Source organism: Rattus norvegicus, chromosome 10, assembly GCF_021556685.1.
Source record: "Rattus norvegicus strain SHRSP/BbbUtx chromosome 10, alternate assembly SHRSP_T2T, whole genome shotgun sequence".
Taxonomy (NCBI): domain Eukaryota; kingdom Metazoa; phylum Chordata; class Mammalia; order Rodentia; family Muridae; genus Rattus; species Rattus norvegicus.
The window spans coordinates 16,682,637-16,698,359 of record NC_141543.1 but is presented as its reverse complement, the minus strand read 5'-3'; the positions used below and the strand labels follow the sequence as shown (position 1 = coordinate 16,698,359).

At 46.5% G+C, this 15,723-nt stretch overlaps 1 protein-coding gene across 1 annotated transcript in view; it reads left to right on the top strand.

Annotated features, from left to right (window-relative positions):
• Positions 1-15,723, top strand: part of C10h16orf96 (similar to human chromosome 16 open reading frame 96) — a 43,597-nt gene that overhangs the window by 7,248 nt on the left and 20,626 nt on the right. Inside the window, exon 2 of the mRNA XM_087574860.1 lies at positions 15,579-15,683. Within this exon, the coding sequence (XP_087430986.1) occupies positions 15,579-15,683 (105 nt within the window). The remainder of the gene's footprint in view (positions 1-15,578; positions 15,684-15,723) is intronic.

Sequence of the window (15,723 nt, the reverse complement as noted above, 5' to 3'; positions counted from 1 at the left end):
GCCATGAATATTTAAAAATGGCACCCACTTTTGCAGTTTTAGTTTTACGCACATTAGACGAATTGACTTGAGTTCTTCTGATTATAGAGGAGACAGGTAAATGGAAATTCCCGTTTCCTGATGCTCCTGGGAACCATTACTACAGTGTGGTGTTGGTAAGATGTGCTGTGATGGTGTGTGCATGGGTCTCTCAGCAGCCCCTGATTCTCTGTGGCATAACTCTCCTCCCGTAATTGACACATAGGTTTTCTTGAATTCATATATGTCCAGAATACTATGTTCTTGTGGACATGTAATGTCATCTCCAGCTGTGAACTGCACACATGTAATCCTATCTCCTCCCGTACTTAGGTCAGCTTCTCCGCTCACCCCATTCTCTTGGCCCAGATGTGCCGGCAGTTTCGGAGACCCAGATTTGACTAATGAGTTGAAGATGGATATTCTTTTAGAAAATATATTTTCAGATGATTCAAGGAAATGCAAGGATGTGTTTGATATTTCAATTTGGAATTCTATTTTCATTGATGATTGTGTGAACTCCTGGGACAGTCATTCCATGGCTTTTTGACGATTGCATCCTGACACTGCCCTGACATGAGTGTGCCTGGAAAATACCCACCTGCTGTTCTCTCTTTCTCTCTCTCTCTCTCTCTCTCTCTCTCTCTCTCTCTCCTTCCTTCTTTCCTTTTTTCTCTTTCTTCCTTCCTTCCTTTCTCTTTCTTTCTTTCTTTCTTTCTTTCTTTCTTTCTAAGCTGATCAAGTTTTAGTGTCATTTCCAATAGAAAAACATACAAACATTGCATTTTCTTCTTTGCCTCCTTGAAGAGACTGAAAAACACAGATGACTTTGGTGTCTAATGATTATAATGGGATTCTTATTTTTAAATAAAAAGTCATAGTGTATGTCTAGACGGGAAAAAATGGGGTTCAGAACTAAACAAAGAATTCACAGCTGAGGAATGCTGAATGGCTGAGAAGCACCTAAAGAAATGCTCAACATCTTTAGTCATAAGGGAAATGCAAATCAAAACAACCCTGAGATTCCACCTCATACCAGTCAGAATGGCTAAGATCAAAAACTCCGGGGGTTGGGGATTTAGCTCAGCGGTAGAGCACTTGCCTAGCAAACGCAAGGCCCTGGGTTCGGTCCCCAGCTCCGAAAAAAAAGAAAAAGAAAAAAACAAAAAACAAACAAACAAAAAAACTCCGGCAACAGCAGATGCTGGCGAGGATGTGGAGAAAGAGGAACACTCCTCCATTGTTGGTGGGATTGCAGACTGGTACAACCATTCTGAAAATCAGTCTGGAGGTTCTTCAGAAAATTGGACATTGAACTACCTGAGGACCCATCTATACCTCTCTTGGGCATATACCTAAAAGATGCCCCAACATATAACAAAGACACATGCTCCACTATGTTCATAGCGCCTTATTTATAATAGCCAGAAGCTGGAAAGAACCCAGATGCCCTTCAACAGAGGAATGGATACAGAAAATGTGGTACATCTACACAATGGAATATTACTCAGCTATCAAAAACAATGACTTGATGAAATTCATAGGCAAATGGATGGACATGGAAAATATGATCTTGAGTGAGGTAACCCAATCACAGAAAAACACACATGGTATGCTCTCATTGATAAGTGGATATTAGCCCCAATGCTCGAATTATCCTAGATGCACAGAACACATGAAACTCAAGAAGGATGACCAAAATGCGAATGCTTCACTCTTTCTTTAAAAGCGGAACAAGAATAGCCTTGGGAGGGGATAGGGAGGCAAAGTTTAGAGCAGAGACTGAAGGAACGCCCATTCAAAGCCTGCCCAACATGTGGCCCATACATATACAGCCACCCAAGTAGACAAGATGGATGAAGCAAAGAAGTGCAGACTGACAGGTACTGGATGTAGATCTCTCCTGAGAGACACAGCCAGAATACGGCAAATACAGAGGCGAATGCCAGCAGCAAACCACTGAACTGAGAACAGGACCCCCGTTGAAGGAATCAGAGAAAGGACTGAAAGAGCTCGAAGGGGCTTGAGACCCTATATGAACAACAATGCCAGAGCTTCCAGGGACTAATCCACTACCCAAAGACTATATGTGGACTGACCCTGGACTCTGACCTCATAGGTAGCAATGAATATCCTAGTAAGAGCACCAGTGGAAGGGGAAGCCCTTGGTCCTGCCAAGACTGAACCCCCCAGTGAACGGGATTGTTGGGGGGAGGGCGGTAATGTGGGGAGGATGGGGAGGGGAGCACCCATCTAGAAGGGGAGGGGGAGGGGTTAGGGGAATGTTAGCCTGGAAACTGGGAATGGGAATAACAATAGTAATGTAAATAAGAAATACTCAAGTTGGGCTGGAGAGACGGCTCAGCGGTTAAGAGCTCTTCCAGAGGTCATGAGTTCAATTCCCAGCAACCACATGGTGGCTCACAACCATCTGTAAAGAGATCTTGTGTATCTGAAGACAGCTACAGTGTACTTATATATAATAAATAAATAAATCTTAAAAAAAAAAGAAAAAAAAAAGAAATACTGAAGTTAATAAAGGTGGAGGAAAAAAAAAAAGACCTCTGTAAGTATAATGCAAGTTCTTCACTGCTGAGACATCTTTCTAGGCCCAATTCCAATTCAATTATGATGAGCTGAGAAGTAGAGAGAGGAAATTTCCCAGAAATCAAAGGCCACCTAGCCTGTCAATCAGAGCATTACTGAGGCTCTGCCTCTAACAAGGTAGCAGGACTGACACCTAGGGGTGTACTCTGGTTCCTGTATGCTCAGCACACATGTTCCTGCACTTGCATAGCACCACGTACAAACACACAAAGATCTTTTCTTGTTTGTTGTTTTTAGGGTTTGTAGGGTTGGGTTTGTTTTTGGTTTTTTTTGGGTTTTTTTGTTGTTGTTGTTGTTTTTGTTTTTCAATACAGGGTTTTTCTGTGCAGTCCTTCCTGTCCTAGAACTCACTCTGTAGATCAGGCTGGCTTGGAACTCGCAGAGATCCACCTGCCTCTGTCTTCTGAGTTCTGGGGCTAACGGTGTGTACCACCGCTTCTCGGACGCGCACAGGTGTTTAAATGGCTGTTTTGGCTGAGGAAGCAGCTCAGTTGGTAGAATTGCTTGCCTGCATATGTGAGGCCCTGGGTTGGATCCTTAGCCCCAAATAAAAGCAAAAATGTGGCACACACTTGCAATCTAATATTTGGGAGATAGAGGCTGGAGGGTCAGAAATTCAAGGGAAATCCCACACCAGCCTGGTAAATAGGACCCCTAGTCAAATAATAATATCAAAAAATACTGTGTCATGTGACTCTTCAATAAAAAAAAAAGAGGCTGAATGGTGGTGATGCACGTCTTTAATCCCAGCACTTGGGAGGCAGAGGTAGATGGATCTCTGTGAGTTCAAGGCCAGCCTGGTCTACAGAGTGAGTTTCAGCACAACCAGGGCTACACACAGAGAAACCCTATCTGAAAATATCAATTAATATGAGGATCTATCATCAGGGAGACACTCTCGTCATCATGATAATAGGAGTTTCAACTTGCCTACAGACACACATAAAATGAATGAATACAAATCCATGAGAAGCAGCCATGTAAAAGGTAATTATCCCTATCCTGTAGATGAGAAGTATCTATAGTTGATACTCAGCAATGCTTTACGATTTGCTGGAGGCTCCACAGCCAGTAATGCTGAAACCAGGAGTCCAGCGCTTGACTCAGATCCCTACCTAGGAATGCCACACCCCAATTCTTCCTACTCTAGGATGTTGTTCTATCAACAAAACCAGTTCAAAAAGAATAAGAAAAGAAAACCAGGGGCTGGAGAGATAAATCAGCAATTAAAAACATTTGTTGTGCTAGACTTTGGTGATGGAGACTTTTAATCCCAGCATTTAGGAGACAGAAACATGTGGATTTCTGAGTTTGAAGTCAGCCTGGTCTACAGAGTGAGTTCCAAGATGTCAGGATACACAGAAAAGCCCTGTGTATCCCGTCCCTCTGTGTATCCCTCTGCAGCCCAAATTACAAAAAAAGAAGAAAGGAAGAAAGAAAGAAAGAAAGAAAGAAAGAAAGAAAGAAAGAAAGAAAGGAATGAAGGAAGAAAGAAAGAAAGAGAGAAAGGAGAAGAGAAAAGGAAAGGAAAGAAAGAAGAAAGATCAAAAAGAAAAGAAAAGAAAAAAAACCCGCCTGCTGTTCTTACAAAGGACCTGGGTTCAATCCCCAGTTCCCAGATTCACAGTCATCCATAATCTCCATTCCAATGCTCTCTTCTAACCCTCAAGGACACCAGGCGTGAATATGGTGTACACACAAACATGCAGGAAAAACATCTATACATACAATAAAATGAATAAATCTTTAAAATTTGTTTAAATGAAGAGGAGAGAGAAACAAAGCCTTTAAGATGGCTCAGAAGGTAAAGCTGCTTACCACCAAGTCTGACGACCCGAGTTGAACCCCTCGGAGCTACATGGTGGAAGGAGAGAACTGACTCCACAAGTTATCCTCTGATCTCCATGAATTCCCTGAATCTGCATGCATATACACACAGAGAGAATAATAATAAATGTAATTAATTTAAAAGGGGGAAGGGAAGGAAACATCCAGGTGTATTTTCCAACCCATGGGAAAGGTGAGGCAAGAGATGCTTAGGTTCAAGGCTGGCCCGAACCGTCTATCAAACTGTCTCAAGGACCAACGGTCTAGTGCAGTGGTAGTATAGTGTCCTAGAAAGCATATGGCCCTGGGCTTCATCTCTACTGAAGAAGAATTGTTAACTGGAGAACTGGACTCTCACCCACTGCTGTGAGGAATGTAAGAAGGTGCAACTCCTCTGGAACGCAGCTCACAGGCCTCAAGAGGTGAAACAGTGTTACCATGTGACTATGGCAACGGCTCCACTCTGGGGTATGAAATCAAAAGAACTGAAAAGAGATTCAGCCAAACGCCTGCACACTGGTGTACCTAACAGAAGCTAGCCAAATGTCTCTCAGCTGAGGGTACTTCTGTACTGACCCCCACATCCATTTAGAGCCATGGGCCTTGAGCAGCTCGCCCTCCACCACCGTTCCATAGTCTGTGAAATGGAGATCAAAGTTGTAACTCCTTCTTGAGCTTCTGCTGTGTAGAGGACAGGTCCTTGACACTCAGCTAGCACTAAGTAAATCCTAGGCCTTGTGAGACATGGGGTGGAGGGGGTGGGGAGATATAGTTTGGGCTGAGAGCCAGGAACAAGACTGCAGGTCTAGACTGAGTGAAGCCAGACTGAATGAAGCACTGGGTTCAGGAATTCCTCTCTTCCACTCTCCACCAGTCTATGAGCCCTGATGGTTAGAAGAACCCTAGACTAGAGAGAAGTAGAGAATTGTCACTGGTTTAGAGATAGGAAGGGCTTTTCTCACCCCCAGTGTGCGGCAGTCATTAGAGTTATACCAGTCACCCAACAAGTCTCAGATGGGAGCCTAAACTGGCACCAGCCACAGAGAGGCTGCTGGGTCTGACCGAGGGGCTGCAGGTATGAGATCTTCAACTCAGGAGTTTGTAGAGATGATGAAAGAAACAGGCTGCCCGCTATCTCAGTGCCATGACTTTCCTGGGCTGTATGCTTGTCCCATTTCCTTCCCCGCTTCCCCTTTGCTCTCTCTCCAGGAAAACAGTGACACTGTGTAGCATGTGAGCTGCACACTGCCCTAGTTAGCACCTTTAAGCTCTGTAGTAATTCTATAAGGCACGTGTTTATTAATTCCAGTTTTCAAATGCTGAAGTGGAGGTACAGGTTAACTGAGCCATTTGAGGTCATTATGTTGGGAAACAGAAGCTATCAAGGCCCAGAAGAGTGGGCAGGGGGAGTTAACTCCAGCCCTCTGCTAGTAGGAAAGGGTGGGGCTTGTTGATTGTCGATGGATGTTTTCTTATCCCAGAATTGTAGTTGGAATTCACACAAACTGGGGCCAAAGAGACAGCTCAGCTGATAAAATGCCCACCTAACATGCATGAAGCCCTGAGTTCTACCCCAGCAACACGTAAGCTGGGTATGGAGGCTGCGTCCCAGTACACGAGTGATACAGAAAGGTCTGGGGTTCATGGTCATCCTTGATTAATATTCAGTTCAGGGCTGGTCTGGACCACATGAGAGCCCACCTTAGAAAAATATTTTCGATTAATTGTAAACCATACATTACATTATACAACCTCAGGGAGTCTCATGAGGAGCACAGGAGCCTGAGGCTGTGGAGTGCAGGAGAGTGCAGAAACCCTGTCTGGCCAACACAGCCAGGTCTCACACCAGGCTAAAGAGCCAAGCAATACAGAAAGGAGTGTCAGCCAGTCTGCTGAGGGGATGCTCTGGGAGTCCATTTATATAAAGTGTTCAGAAAAGGCCAATCTGAGGAGTCAGAGAGAAGATTTGTAGTTTCTAGGAAGAAGTGGCATGAGGAGTGACTGCTAATGGAGAAAGAAATTTTTTGCAGGGCAATAAAATGTCTTGAAGTTATGCAAAAGCATGCGTTCAGGATCAGAACAGAGCAGGTATGCCTGGGCCAGCACCAGCCTTGTTGGGCTTCAAGACAACACTTCTGGAGACAAGGCTGCCCCTGATGGCTCAGGGCCTTATGGTAGGATAGGTGGATACAGATGTTAGACGTGTAGCCACAGCCTGCCTCAAGGGACTTTGGCCTTGATGAGTAAAGGCTTCTAGAATTCTCACGTGCCCTGAGAAGCTGAGGAAGATCACCTCCTCTGCTCAAGAGAGGCCTCGTGGACAGGATCAGACCTGGCACTGCAGCCCCAAGAGGACTGTCTGTACCAATAAGGAATGCTCCAGCCATTCGAGCACGCTGCCAGCGACCCACTGGATGAAGTTGCCATGGTACTGTACAAGAACAAGGGGAGCTACTTAGGTAAGTGTCTGCCTGAGCTAGACAGTGAGGATGGCAGGCCAGATGTCACAGACATGAGATGCTGGGACCACCTCCACAGCGCCCTTCCACCTCCTTTCTCTGCAATGCTTGGGTCACTGTATCCTGCCACCTTCACGTCCCTCCTTTAAGGGCATAAGAAGACACTGTCGCTCTCAATACTCACTGGAGAAGGCAGGAGGTGCCTGGAAACCAACACAAACACCGGAGGCCTCCTGCCCCACGGGTGGGTCCAGGGCCCATGCATGCTGGTCCCACAACTCATTATTAGCAGGGTTAGACTGTCAGGTTTCTCTGTCCCAATACTATATTGATGTGGTGGGTAGGATCACTCTCTACGGCTTGGGACTGTCCTGTGCATTGGAGGGTGTCTAGTAACACCCACAGACACTGGAAGTGCCACCTTCTTACCACCACTGAAAACACCTCCGCATACTGCCAGGCGCCCACCAACCCGGGTGAGGACTGCTGGATTAAGAAACCTGGGCTCCAGGCTGGGGACCTGGAGAGGCAGTCCTTAACTTCAAGGTCAGGTTGGTCTATATATCAGGTTCAAGGTCAGCTGTAACTAGGTAGCCAGACCCCTATCTTAGGAAGAGAGGGAGGATGGAAAGGAGAGATGAAGGGAAAGAGAGGGAGAGAAGGAGGGAGGGAAAGAAAGAAAACTGTCAGGTGGTGGTGGTGCACATTTTTAAAGATGGACAGATCTCTGTGAGTTCAAGTCCAGACTGGTCTATAAAGCAAATTCAAGGACAGCCAAGGCTACACAGAGAAACCTTAGAGAGAGGGAGAGGGAAGGGGAGGGGGAGGGAAGGGGAGTATGGGGGAGAAGGAGAGGGAAGGGGAGGGGGAGGAAGATGGGAATATGGGGGAGGGGAGGGGAAGGGGGAGGGAAAAGGAGTATGGGGGAGAGGGTGAGGGAGGGGAGGGGGGGAAGGGGAGTATGGGGGAGGGGAGGGGAGAGGAGGGAAGGGGGAGGGAAGGGGAGGGAAGGGGGAGGGAAGGGGGAGGGAAGGGGCGTATGGGGGAGAGGGAGGGAAGGGAGGGGGAGGGGAGGGGGAGGGAAGGGAGGGGAGTATGGGGGAGGGGAGTATGGGGGAGGGGGAGGGAAGGAAGGGAGGGGAGGGGAGGGGAGGAAGATGGGAGTATGGGGGAGGGGAGGGGAGGATAAGGTAGGGGAGGAGGAAGAGAAGAAAGGAAAGGAGAGAGGAAAATCAAGCTTCTACCACAGTCTCAGCCATCTGCCATCTCTTCCATATTGTAGCTCACAGTCTGTCACCAGTCCCAGCAGTTCCCACAGCAGCTCCCTCCAGCAGGTTTTCCCCAAATCACAGGCTCCTATTGAGCCCCCAACTCCTCACCTCCCTGGAAAGCTGCCTTCGTTGGTCCCTGTCTGGTTTCCTTTAAGAACGACCCTGGCATCCCGCTTCAAAGGAGAAAAGAGTGACATTAGCGCTGTGTCTGTTTTGATCTCCCTCCCTCCCCTTCTCTCCCACAACCAAAGTTGTACATCATACAAATTCAAATGACTTCACAGTTAACTTGGATTTGGGGGTCGTATAATGCTGCTTAAAGGTGTTGTCACCCTTCGCAGAGTGCTGTGAAGTACTTCTGCCTTTCTTCAGTCTCCATTCCCATCTGTCCCAGCTCTGGACGTGACACGACAGCCTAGGTGGCTGATTGCTCAAGACACCGCTTGCTTTGGGTCCCTGTCGTGTACTCCTTGGGGCCTGAGAATGATATAGAGCGGGAGCCGTCACAAGTAAGGACACGCCTGACTTGTGCACCAGGCCGGTTAGCTTCTGGACTTCACTCTGTAAACCCAGCTCCATCCAGTCTGTGGCCTGTGTGCCTGGGCAGAGGGAGAACTTTCCCTTAAGGCTCTAGAAGCCAAGCTTGTCCAAAGTTGTGACTGACTGCTGCTTGATCCTGTTAGGGTCCAAGAGTCACTGAAGATACCCCAGACTCAAATAGTGTGCAAAAGCAAAGAGCGTTTATTCAGCTGAATCTCCTGCATGCAGGGGTCTCCCCGTTTGGGGGTGGAGAGCTCCGTGGACTCGCAGGCCCAGCGGGGGAACTCCAGGGAGGGGGCATACTCCCGGCATGAGAGACAGGAGGTGGGGCTACTGGCCATAGGAAACCTTGCAATGCAGTGACACAGAACAGACCCTCAGATTGGAACAGAACCCTGCTTCCTCTGTTTTCAGCCTTCACTCATGGGGCAGCCCAAAGATTCTGCTGTCTTTTCTGGGTAGTTGTTGTTGATTTTTTTTAGATAGGGTCTCATATATCCAAGGCTGGCTTCAAACCTGCTCTGCAGCAAAGAATGATCTTGGCCTCCTGATCATCCTGCCTCCAGATACTGGGGTTTCAGATGTGGCCCTACCTGACACTTAGCTGTGTTTGTCAGGAAAGGTTATTCCTGCTTGAGGAGTTTGGTCCCCGAGTGGCTCTAAAGGAGATAGAAGAGAAGAAGCAGGATTTAGACTTTCTAGTTTATATATAGCACAGGTCTCTCTGAAGGACAGTTTCCAATCACAAGTACACGGGACCTTAAAACCCATCTCGAGCCTGGTGGTGGTACACACATGTTTCATCCCAGGACTTGGAAGGCAGAGACAGGCTTATCTCTGTGAGTTCAAGTCCAGCTGGGTTACAGCGAGAGTTCTAGGACAGCCAGATCTACATAGGGAGACCCTGTCGTCGTCATCACATCATCATCACCACCACCACCACCACCACCATTGTGATATTTTACTTTGTTAAAATATTCCACACAAGCAGAAAATTCATGTTTTTGAAAGTGTATGGAGGACTGGAGAGATGGCTCAGTAGTTAAGAGCACTGACTGCTCTTCCAAAGGTTCTGAGTTCAACTCCCAGCAACCACATGATGACTCACAACCATCTGTAATAGGATCTGATGTCTTCCTCTGGTGTATCTGAAGACAGCTACAGTGTACTTACATAAAATAAATCTTTTTTTAAGTATATGGAATTCAGTTATGACCAGGGATGGGAGTGGATAGGGCATTTTTATATTCCGTATTCTAGAAAGGCATCTGCCCACATTGCTATAAGTAGCTTAGCAGATGTACATAGTTACTGACTTGCTTGCCCTAAGTTAATTCCCCAGGATAGGTGGGGCCTAGAGGAACACTAGCAGACACTAACTAGACTCAGTTTCCAGAAAGCAGGAGTTCAAGGAACGGTAATGGAGGCACACGCATCATCAATCTGATGACCACAGGCAGAAAGCCTGTCCTTATACAGCCTGTTGGCTAGAGTTGAGGCAGAAGGCAGCATATTAAGGGTGTTAAATCACTGTCTTCTGGGACTACCAGCTCTCTGAACACAGCACAACATACAGGTTCAACACTTGTCTCCGCTCGCTGGCGTTTGCAGCGACGAGCAACACCAGCGCCAACATTCCAATGCTGGTTGTGCCTAAGCGCATTCACAGAACTGCGTGACTCTTGCTATCTAATTCTAGGACGTTATCGAGAGCCCCAGAAGAGATTCCCTAATGATTTGCAGTCAAGCCCCACTCCTGCCTCCAGAAGAGGATGCTAGAGCCTCTGGGGCTGGAGTTAGCTGGGTGCTGGGAATCGAACAACTCTGGTCCTCTAGAAAGTACCAAGTACCCTTAACTGTTGGTCCATCTCTAGCACACCCTGCTCCCACTTTTCTTTTCTTTTTTTTTTTTTTTTTTTTTTTGAGACAAAATCTTAATCTGGCCTCAAGGTTCCTAGGCTCAACTGATCCTTCTTTCCAAGTAGCTGGGACCACAGACCCAAACCACCATCCAAGACAACTTTACATATGAATATCTAATTATCCTGTCCCCATTTGTTAAAACAAATGATTCTTTCGTTGGATCATCTTGGTGCTTTAGCTAAAAATCAGTCAAGGGCTCTGCGGTTAAGAGCACTGGTGGCTACACCAGAGGACCCAGGCTCAATTCCCCAACACACACAGGGTGGCCACAACCATGTGTAACTCGAGTCCCTGGGAACCTGATGCTCTCTTCTGTCCTCTGTGGGAGCATCATGTGCACATGTGAAACATTGGCATAAATGCAAACAAAGGACTCTTACGCACAAGTAAAATTTTACAACTTAGTTCAATGTGAGCCTGTCAGTCTGTCGCCAGGTTGTCAGCTTTTGTCTGTGGATCTGTACGTCCGTCCTCACGACAACACCATACTTCCTCTCTTTTGCTGTATTGCAGACAGAAGCCAGAGCTTTGTGTATACTGGACTAAGGCTCTGACCCTGACCTCTGCCGCACTGAGCTGATGACTCTTGTCTTGCCATCAACAAGACTCTCGATGTTTGAAATCTGCGAGTTCAGGCTTCCTCTGTTGCTCTTTCAAATTGTTTTGGCTGTTCTGGAGCCATGAGGTTCCATGAGAACTACAAGATTATCTACTTCTGTGAACTTCCCCGACGGGGATTGGATTAAATTAGAATGGGTTGGTAGACACGTTTGGAGATCTGAACCGTGCAGTCTGGGGCTTGGTAGTGACGAGCACTGCTGCTTTTCCTGAGGGCCAGGATCCATTTCCAGCACCCATGATGCAGCTCACAACTATACAGCCCCAGACCCAGGTGACCAAGATGTCCTCTTCTAAACTCCTAAGGTACCAGGCATCCACATGATCAGATAAACCTGCAGGTAAAACACACACACACACACACACACACACACACACATATGTATGTGTATGTATATGTATATATATATATATATGTGTGTGTGTGTATGTGTATGTATGTATGTATATATATTTTAAAATGTAAACATTTTCACTACATGTGCATTGTGAACATGCATGAAATTGTAAGGGATAAATAAAACCACAGAAACATGAGGAGAGAATATTTTCTAATTATTTAGAGAAACCTTTACCTAGCTAACTAACCAGGACATGGATGGAACCCAAGTGTCTGGTAAAAGGAAAAGCATCCAGCTTAGGACCTCCAAGACCAAGGTCTCAGCACAGAGGAGACTCATTTGGTCCAGAGGGACAGAGGGCAGGGAATAGAGACACAGACAGGAGATAGAGGATGATGGGGAGGGGAACAAGGGAGAGGGGGAAGGGGTATTTATCCTGAAGGACAAAAGACTGACTCCAGGAAGAGAGGAGACAGATGGCCCATAGGCAAATGGTGGATTATAAGGGGAAAGGAGAAACCCTGTATGGGATGAGGAGAGTAACTGGGCATGTTAATTAGGGCAGCTAAAGGGGGCTTTTGATTGCTGGACTTCAATACTTTGATAGCTGGACCTTGGTGGTCAGCATCAGGAGGGAAGTGGCCAAAAAAAGGAATAGACCTTGTGACTAGCTTTAGGAACGCAAGCAGAGGGAACTGAGCAAAGCAGAGGAAATGGGGCAGAAGGGCAAGGCTGTCTGAGCTCTACTTGCCATGCTGGGCTGGCTGGAGTCCCTCCATTTAGGCTATCCTGCTGGTCTTGCTTTATTGTTCTGTTCGAAGCTAGTCTTGAACTAGCTATAGCATGCGATAACCTCGAACTTTCTCTGTGCTCCTCTCTGCTTCACAAGTGCTGAGATCACAGGTGTGTCACCTTGCTCAGGCTGACGGGCCTGCATTTGTTATTGAATTTACTCCTCAGAACTGTAGCCTTCTTTACTGCTGGGAAATGAGATTACTTTTCTTCATTTTGGGAAGCCTGGAAATACAATTGCTTTTTGCAGAGTAATATTGCACCTATTCTACACATCCGCTGAATTAAATTATTAGCTATAGTCATCGATTTCCCGGTACTTTTCTTCTTATCTTTTCTGAGTATGAGTGTTTTTTACCTGCATGCATGCATGCGCACCACATTCTTGGGTGGTGCCAGTAGAGGTCAGAAGAGTGTGTACCCTGGGATCGAGGTCCTCTGCGAGAGCAAAACAGTTCCTTAAGCACTCAGATACTTCTCCTCCAGCCCCTTTAGCCTATTCTAGGTGGAAGATAATGTCACCAGCAAATGCACTTAGTCTAACTTCCTTCTCAATCCAATGCTTTTTATTCTTTCCGTGGAGTAATCGTGCTGGCCAGATGCATGAGGTGAGACGGTAACTCTGCTGCCTTGCCGCTGCTGGAGGCGGGGCTTCACACACGTGGCGAGCACTCTGGTAGGGAGATAGATCTAGGTCTTTTGGCACTGGGCTTTATCTAGCTGAGGAAGTTCGAACTTTTACCATGAGAGCGAATGGGTTTTAATAAATGCTTTTTGGTAATGCCCCTGAGATGAAAAATGTTCTGGGTTTTTTTGTTTGTTTGTTTGTTTTGTTTTGTTTTGTCTTTTTGGCTGGTTGCTTTGCTGTTGTTCCAGACAGGGTCTCATTACACAGCCTTGGCTAGCCCCAAACTCACTGTGTAAACCAGGCTGGCCTCGAACTCACAGACACCTGCCTGCTTCTCTCTGCCTCCCAAGTTCTGGGACCAAAGGCATGAGCTACCACACTCAGCTTTTATTGCTTTTTTTTTTTTTTTTTTTTTGTTCTTTTTTTCGGAGCTGGGGACCGAACCCAGGGCCTTGCGCTTCCTAGGTAAGCGCTCTACCACTGAGCTAAATCCCCAGCCCCTTATTGCTTTCTGATAGACAGGATTTTTTTTTTTTACTGTGTTATATTTAGTGACTTTTAGATAAAGAATTGACTCACTGAGATTAATCCAACTTGGCCATGACACACAGTTCTCACATATCGCTTGACTTAATTACAATTTTATTGGGGATTGTTTATTTGTTGAGACAGGGATTCTTTATGTTTGCAGGCAGCTAGCTAGTTTTGAGACAGTCTTGTGTAGCCCAGGCTAGCCTCAACGTGTTCTATAACTGAGGATGATGTTATACTCCCGCTCCTTTTGCCTCTACCTCCTGAGTTTAAGGGTTATGGTCATGAGCCATCACTACGAGCTGTTCCAGGACCTTAAGATGGAGGATTGAGCCATTGCACTGAGACATTTGTTGAGTGACGCACAGTCACTGGTTGCTACAATAAATGCCTCTGTGTCTTCCGCTCCGGCATCCATTAAGGGCTGATATGTTGTTTTTGATTGGTATTGGTACAGCCCCTACAGATTTCTTTTCTTTTTTTTTTTTCTTTTTTCTTTTTTTCGGAGCTGGGGACCGGACCCAGGGCCTTGCGCTTGCTAGGCAAGCGCTCTACCGCTGAGCTAAATCCCCAACCCCCTCTAGATTTCTTTAGGTCACTGCTTTCAGAGAATCTTTTCCTTGTATTTTTTACTTTGATCATGAAATATGTCTCAGACTTGGAAATTTAGTATTCCTGATGCCGAGGCAAAGGAGTTCAAGTTTCAGGCCAGCCTGGGATGTATAACAAATGGACAAATGGGCCTCAAATAAATAACTAGCTGTGGTGCTCTTGGGCTGATGAGAGGCCCCAGTTGGTAGTGTGTTTGTCACCCAAGCCTGAGGACCTAAGTTCTATCCCCACCAACCACATTAAAAGCCAGGCACATGTTTTCCACCAGAACCCCAGTGCTGGAGATGCAGAACTCAGAGGAAACCTGGGGCTGCTTGGCTGCTCACCCTACACTGATCAGCGATCTGCAGCTTCCGCCGAAAAGCCCTGGTTCAAAAAATGAGGTGGATGGTGACTGAGAACAACAGTACGGGTGACCTCTGGGGTACACACACAGAGATGTACCTACACACACACACACACACACACACACACACACACACACACACACACTAAAAGTGCCCTTTACAGAGCTTGTAGCTGGATTTTTGGTTTGTTTTCTGAGGTAGGGTTTCTCTGTGTAGCCCTGGCAGTCCTGACACTCACTCTGTAGAGCAGGCTGGCCTCGAACTCACAGAGATCTACCTGCTTGTGCCTCCTGAGTGCTGGGATGAAAGGCTTGTGCCACAACTGCCTGGCATAACTATATCTCATTATTACCTATATGTTGCTCTTTAATCTTTTACCAGGAAGTTGTATATATGTTATAATGTATATGAATCATACATTTGCTCTTAGTGTAATTGTGAAGAGATATTGGCCCGTGCCATTTTGTTATGTGTAAAATGGTTAACCCCACTTCAGGGGATTACACACATGACCACGGTTCCACTCCCCCACTCACTTTTTAGCTGAAGAATCAAAACTTAGGAAGTCACAGAAAATCATCAGTCATTGTGAGCTCAGCCATGACCCCAGCATCACAGACATGAGCTTCTGCCCCAGAGGTTACACTGTAAGCCCTGTGACTTCCTCTCTCACCAGCTGGAGTCAGTCTCTACATGCAACCAGAGGGATCTTTGGAAACTATGGATCCATGGGGCTTGGGCAGCAGAGCCGAGAGCTCCCCATGAGGATGGCTTATGCTGCCTCTCTAGTGTCACCATGTCCAATATACATCAGAGAGAGAGAGAGAGAGAGAGAGAGAGAGAGAGAGAGAGAGAGAACACTATACTGTGTGCCTTTCCTACCCAGACTGCTCAAGGAGCACAGTGCTGTTCTCAGTTTCCTTTGCTGCTCTCCTAGTACATCCATCCATCTTAGGACTTTCAAGAACCTAAGATCCCTTAGGTAGCTGTCACCCAGATCTCTCAATATGACTTATTCTCTCTACACCAAATTTCATGGCTTCCCCTCTTTTCTCCCTATTCAGTTTGCAAAGACTCTGCAGGATTTGCTCAGTGACCTTCACGTAACCAAGAGCACTGTGGAGACTGTTAAGAAGGATATGGACACGGTTAAGTTTGTATTTGAAAAGGTAGTCATCCCTCTCCCTTTACTCGGCCGGAAAGGGGGGA